At 42.7% G+C, this 6,497-nt stretch overlaps 1 protein-coding gene across 1 annotated transcript in view; it reads right to left on the bottom strand.

Annotated features, from left to right (window-relative positions):
- Positions 1-5,230: 5,230 nt before the first annotated feature.
- Positions 5,231-6,497, bottom strand: part of Elovl2 (ELOVL fatty acid elongase 2) — a 19,415-nt gene continuing 18,148 nt past the window's right edge. The window contains exon 7 of the mRNA XM_004628362.3: positions 5,231-6,278. Within this exon, the coding sequence (XP_004628419.1) occupies positions 6,153-6,278 (126 nt within the window). The 3' untranslated portion in view covers positions 5,231-6,152. The remainder of the gene's footprint in view (positions 6,279-6,497) is intronic.

The following is a 6,497-nucleotide window of genomic DNA, read 5'->3' as shown; positions in this document are numbered from 1 at the left end:
TTTCCTTCCTTAATTTTGTGTGTCAGGCATTTTGTCCCAGAAATGAGAGGAAAATAACTGAGACAAAGACTGGTACTGAGAAGTGGGGTCACTGCTGTGACTTTACCTGACCTTGTTGTTCAAGAGCCTTTGGGAATGGCTTATTGGAAGAGATAGGACAGGTTTAGAGATGTCACATGAAAGAGAAGCTCTGGAACTCCTTCAGCTATTCTATGTGGGAGATTCTGGTCAGAGCTCAGAAGACCGGAAGGCTGATAGAAATCCTGCCTGTAAAGACTAGGCTGGGAGCTTTCTGCTAGGAAAAAGAACTGCATTGGTTGTTGGGCTCCAGATGATGTGCTTTATGGCTTGGCAGAAAGTTTGTGTGCATTTTGCTCGTGTCCAAAGACTTTGCCTGAGACTGAGATTACAAGTAGCAGACTGATTAATCTGGCCAAAGAAATTTCAAAGCAGTTGAATGTTGAGGCAGAGGCATGGCTATTGTTGGGGGTTTAAATCAGCTTTATGTTAAGAATCAAGAGCAAATAACTCATCATAATTTAAAATGTTGTGAGTTTGGCCAGAAAGGAAGTTTCAATAAAGCTGTGCGCTACAAAGAGACCTGAGAAGATCTTGTCAAGAAGCAGGAGAATAGAAAAGATGCCTGAGGACATCACAAGAGGCAGCAGGACTCCACCCTTGGCAGCCTCAAAACTGCAAAAGTGAAAGACTTTGCTTTGAGGAGAAAGCTGCAGAGTGCTATGTTCCAGAATGGTGGCAACAGCCACACTAGTTCCAGAATGGTGGTGTTATAGAGAATTTGTTCCTTGGAATCAGGGTCAGAGTGACCAGCAATGCAGGCACTCAATCCCTACAGCCAAGAGAGAAGAAAGCCTGGCTACTGATCCAGCTGGCAGCAGACCTTGGCATCATTCCTATGGTGGTAGTTTTAGGCATTTTCAGAATGAAGTCATTCTGAGGTTAAGGATTCCACCTAGATTTCAGAAGGAGGCCTGGGAGGCCACTCAGTGTGTCCCTGAGAGGGCAGTGCCTGAAGCAGAGAGTATGAAGCCTAATGTGCAGTGGAAAACCCAGAAGTTCGGAAAAGCCAGGAATGTGGATTATCTAAGGAAAGTTGCAAGGAGGGAGCAAAGCCAGTCTAAGAGAGAAGCCATGGGAGCTACTACTAAAAATGCGATAGGGGCAGAGCCACCTGGAGCTCACAACTCATCACAGATTGCCTCGGATGTTGAACATGGAACTACTACAGAACTTAACGTTTGCCCTTCTGGATCTTGGACTTGCTTTGGTCCCAGTGCTTTGTATCCCGCTGTTTGTACCTCTTGCAATGGTAATGCTTTTCTTGTGCCATTGAATGTTGAAAGTATTTAACTTCATTTGTACAGGCACTCACAGCTGAGTTTGCCTTAGATTTTGGAGACTAGGGAATTGGACTTTTTAGCAATGCTAAAACTGTTAGGACTTTGGTAACTCTTACTTTAGTCCATAAAGGACTAAAATGCCTTTTGTATAAAGGGATATGCATAAGTCTTTGGGGGACCAGGGGCAGAATGTTATGGTTTGTATCTAGTTGTCACCCCAAAGCCTCATGCAGTCACTGGAGTAGGCTTCTAGACTTTGTGATTAATTCATGATGTAATTGAAGGATTATGGGTGTGAGTGCTACACCTGCCCTGGGGTGGGTAATCTGCATACAGCATGGGGAAGGGAGAGGGGCTTGCTAACTGCCACAGTGGCTGCTCCTCCCTTTGCTCTTTGCTGTTTCCCCCACAAGCCTCCCACCATGAACTACTGCCCTCTGCCATGTGCCACTCTGCTTTGGAGCCAGAGTGCAGACTGAAACCTCCACCAACTGTGCGTTAAAGAAACCTTTCTATCCTTAATTTTGGGTGTCAGGTATTTTCTCCAAGCAATGAGAGAAAAGTAACTGAGACACTTGGGGACCCTGAGAAGAGCTCTTCCTTAAACATGGGAAAGTAATTTGGAAGACAGCTTGCTATAATAAAAACACATGCTGCACTTTTCCTTAAAGAGAGTCTTTAGGTGAATCTTATGTTTAATTTATAGCAAATTACTTAGGTCTTACTATGGAGACATAAGATTTATGGTGGTATTTGCCTGTAATCCCAACACTCAGGCCAGGAGGACAGTTATGAGTTCAAGTCCAGTTGAAGCTACATAAGTGAATTCAGGGCTGGGCTCAACTGCATAGTGAGATTGTTTCAAAATCAAAGTTGGTTCTACCCATTGTTTAAAATAATGAGCTGGAGGCTCTTTACATTGTTCACTTCAGTTTGTGTCTAGATGTCCCCTCAAAGCCTCATGCAGTCATCAGGTGGGCTTCTTGAGTTTGCAATTGATTCAAGGTCCAATGCTGGGATTATGGGTGAGATTGCTACACCCACCCTGAGGCAGGAAGCCTGCATACAACATAAGGGAGAGAAAGAGGCTTGCTCTCCGCTGCTCCTCCCTTTTTGCTCTTAGTCTTTTAGTGTTTTCTGCTACCCTGAACTGCTTCCCTCTACCACGTGCCACCCTATCTTGGAGCCAGCTGAGTACAGACTGAAACCTTCACCAACTGTACACTAAATAAACCTTTATTTCCTTAATTCTTGGGTCAGGTACAACGTCTCAGCTCCCATTCAGAGGCTAGAATGAAGGCACCAGCCTGTCTCCTTCTCTGGGCATCAACAAGCCATGCTGCGCTGTCTTCCGACCCAAGAGTTTCATCACTGATAGGTTCAGCTCTTAGTTTCTGCTTTTGAACCTACGTGTTGTTATCCTTAACACCACAGTCACAAGTACTCTATGCAGACAAGGGGCCAGGCTGTGTTCTGCTCCACATCCTTTGCTTTGGTGGTGTTTTAGTAATTAATTTAGATGGTAATTCTTCATTTCAGTAAGTGATGGGCTTTTCTGTAACATTATCTATATACCAAGTTAAGGCCTTTCAGAAGATGGTCTCCCAGCCTTAGCATGGGGACCTTGGCTCACTGACACCCCTGCTCATGCGCGGAGGGGCCGCCTCTCACTGCAGTGAGGCGCTCTGCAAAGGGGCAGTCCAAGAGTCCTTGTGAGGATGGCTTCTGCATAGTACTTCCATCTCAAACCTAGTGCTCCTCCCCGGGCTACTCTACACCGCATGCTAAGGCGTTACAGTCACCGCGCCCTCTGCTCAGCTGATTGTCTTGAGTTTTTCTTAGCAGCAACCACCTTCTGAAAGACCTTAATTTGGTCACATAAAAGCCCATCACTAATTGAAATGAATTACCATCTAAAATTGCTAAAACATCACTTTATTTTAAAAACTTGTGAGTCAGCATTCAGAATGCCATGTGGACACATTTTAAATTCTTCAGGTCATAATAAAAATTACAACATGTTTTTAGTGTAAAAATCAATTTATTATACAACAATCATACAGAATGCTTTTTATCTACAAAGAAAAATGGCTTTTCCTACCTCCCTGTCCATCCTAGTCATGATGCAGGTACTTTCAAATGAAAACAAAAAGGTCATATCCTTATCTTCCAAATAAGTAACTACTATAAACACTCAAAAGAGATGTAGAAATTTTGGGAAGGACTAGAATGGCCTCTTACATATAAAATGCAACTCTAAAAAAAAATAAAATAAAATAAAATAAAATGCAACTCGGCTCATTGTAGTAAATACAGTCTTCCCCTAAAAGTATTTCTCTGAGGGGCTGGAGAGAAGTTTATTCATTCACATGCTTAGTTCCATTTATATGTCTGATGGCTTGAAAATTTTTGCTTAATCCCATTCAACAAATAATCCATTTTGTCTTAAAAGTTGAGGGAATTATTAACCTACTTTATGGTATCTTTTACAGTATTTTCATTCTTGGGGCAAGAGGAAGATGACAGTATGCATTTTTTAACATTACAGAGATAGCAGTATTTTTTTTTTTTTTACAGCTGTTTCAGGAAAATCACAATAAAAGTAAAATTTTGGTTTTTTAAAGTTATAGCACAAGTTAAAATACTAACCTGATTCAGTTTTTGTGGCTCAGATCTCATAGCTTTGTTTGTGTGTGTGTGTGAGCCCTTGAATGGTCGAAGGCTCTAGGTGTTTTCATTATGCATCGCTAGAATTCACCTTCACTTGGCTCTGAGGGGCTTGAAGCTGCTGTCATGAAGAGCTGCGTGGCTGTCAGCTTGCTGGAGGTTGGCTCCCTTGGTGCCTCACACATATGAGGCCTAGGAAAGCGCCCCAACCTGCTGAGGTGACGTGTGGAGGGATTATAGGGTGGGTCTCTCAGGCAATGAAGAGTAGGCTGCGCACAATGGCCAGTGAGTGAACCTCCTTGGAGTCTCATTTTTACCCAGAATGCACTTTGGTAACATTTTGGCCCTGTGTTTGAGAACTAAAACTGGACTTGAGTTTTTGTTCTCCAAGGGGCCTTCTCTGTCTGATCTGGGTCTTGTAGAAGTGTAACAGTCGTGGCCAAAGCTAGCCCTAGTTTCAAAATCAGTTCCTGGAAGAGCACAGACAATAGTTGTAAATGGTAAGAGAAGCAGGTGGGGCAAGCACCTGGGGCTGGTCAGTTCTAGAAAACTGTTCAGAAGAAAAATGGACCCGAGACAGGAAGAGCTCTGCTCAACAGACAATCAGCCAGGAGGAGGGGTTGCGGGTGCCGTGTTTACCTGAAGACTTCTAGGTTTACCTTCACAATACACGTGGGAGAGTCCTGAGAAAGGCTCATTTACATGAAGCAAAAGTTTACAAAGTCACCCCTGCAACAGTGAAAATTTCAAACCAGAGTTGAAATGGGTGGTAAAAAAGAGGTAGAAAGGCACCACAGTTAGGGAATGGTAAAAGGGCCTTCCCAATGCTCATGTATTTGATGTTAATTTCATACCTAAAAACTTACCTTAAAAAAAATGAGAAAAGTGTCACCGTTGGCAAATCTTGTCTTATGTGGTATAATCCTTAGAAAGTATTTGTTTTCCTTGTCGGTACAGTTTAACAGCGAGGGGCAGCCCCATTGGGGAGAAAGGACACACTGTCTGAGCTCTCCTCAGGTGTGCCCCACTCCATGGCCATCACAGCTCTGAGTGGGGAGAGGCGTTTTCACTGTGGCTCAGAACTTGCCTGTGGCTCAGGGTCGAAATTTTTCCAAACTATCTTTGTTTTTGAAAACTAACCTATAAGGATTGATTGATAGCAAGTGTTTGGGATAATACTTATGAGTAGGCTTACAATAAACAGTTGATGAATCCAGTGTTTATTCTGCCCACATTGTTGCTCATTCTGATTTATAATATCCCAGTTGCACACACACCCTAAAGGAAAGGGATGCCTGGACTGCATCCTTATTCTGAATGGAAACGGGCAGGCAGCCAGATAGCAACACGGGTTTTAGTATGAAGCACATCTTTATTAACCTAGGCTCACTATCATGGGAGCTAGGCAGGAATAGGAGAATAATTGAGACCAAATTAAAATCAAGGAATGACTCCTATCCAAAGCCCCTGAGTTGTGAGGATTTGGCAGAAATTTTTCTTCTTATAGTAACTAAAATTTTATTACTGTATCATTAAAAGTTTGGAATTAGAAGTGGCTTTAAAAATCTGACAATACTGGGTTGAAGGAGAAAGGTTTTGCTAGATTTCTGTTTTCTGTTTATGATCCTATTTTAATATTTTCTAGGGTTGATTCTAATATTACTTAGAAACAAAAGCAGTATAATGCACCAGTAATTATTGCTTAACATAGACTAGAACATACCCTGTTTACAGTCTCATTAACGTTTTGTTGTACACACTTTAGTCTGAGGACCTGGAGCCCTCCCATGAAACAGCGGTGCCCTGTGTTCCTGGCTGCGCATGTGTATAGGGCGTATAGAGTCGGCTTCTGGGTGGGCTCCTGTGCGGGAGCGCGGGAGGATGGAGGGGAAGATGCACCTGTTCTGAGTCTTCCGAGTCTAGCCTCATTCAGAGCTGACCAAAGCATTCAGTTAACAGAGTAACCTAATGGCAATACAGTAATACATTCTGGGTACAAATGATTTATAAACAAAAAGAAATTAGTTTGTGCTAAAACATACAACTTTCAATTTAGTCTTTGCTTTAAAACCAGCGAATCTGCCAGGCTAGTGCACTGTGTTTGCATTCTCCATTGCGCTGTTTTTATTGTGCTTTCTTGTCCATCATGCCATTCGCTGCAGCCAAGTGGGCTCTGGACAGCCCGTTCCTGACTTCTTTCTCCACAGCAGGCTGTTTCGTATCTTTCTTTACTGGCTTTTTCCGGTATGTCTGTTAGATTGGGGTACACGTTAAGAGAAAAAGAAGAAATGATTCCTTAATAAGAATTTTCCCTTAATGATTAAACAACAAAGAGAGGGCAAGGAGAAAAGCTAGGAAACATGACAGGGGCAAAACCTTACATTTATAAGCACAAGATGGTTAAGGCAATGGTCCTGAGACTCTTCAGCAGGTTATTGAAACTAGCAGTTAATTGGTAGGATTCTCACC

Source organism: Octodon degus, unplaced genomic scaffold (genome assembly GCF_000260255.1).
Source record: "Octodon degus isolate 3935 unplaced genomic scaffold, OctDeg1.0 scaffold00023, whole genome shotgun sequence".
In the NCBI taxonomy this organism is placed as follows: domain Eukaryota; kingdom Metazoa; phylum Chordata; class Mammalia; order Rodentia; family Octodontidae; genus Octodon; species Octodon degus.
The sequence above is the reverse complement of the archived record's forward strand: the minus strand, read 5'-3'. Positions and strand labels throughout refer to the sequence as shown.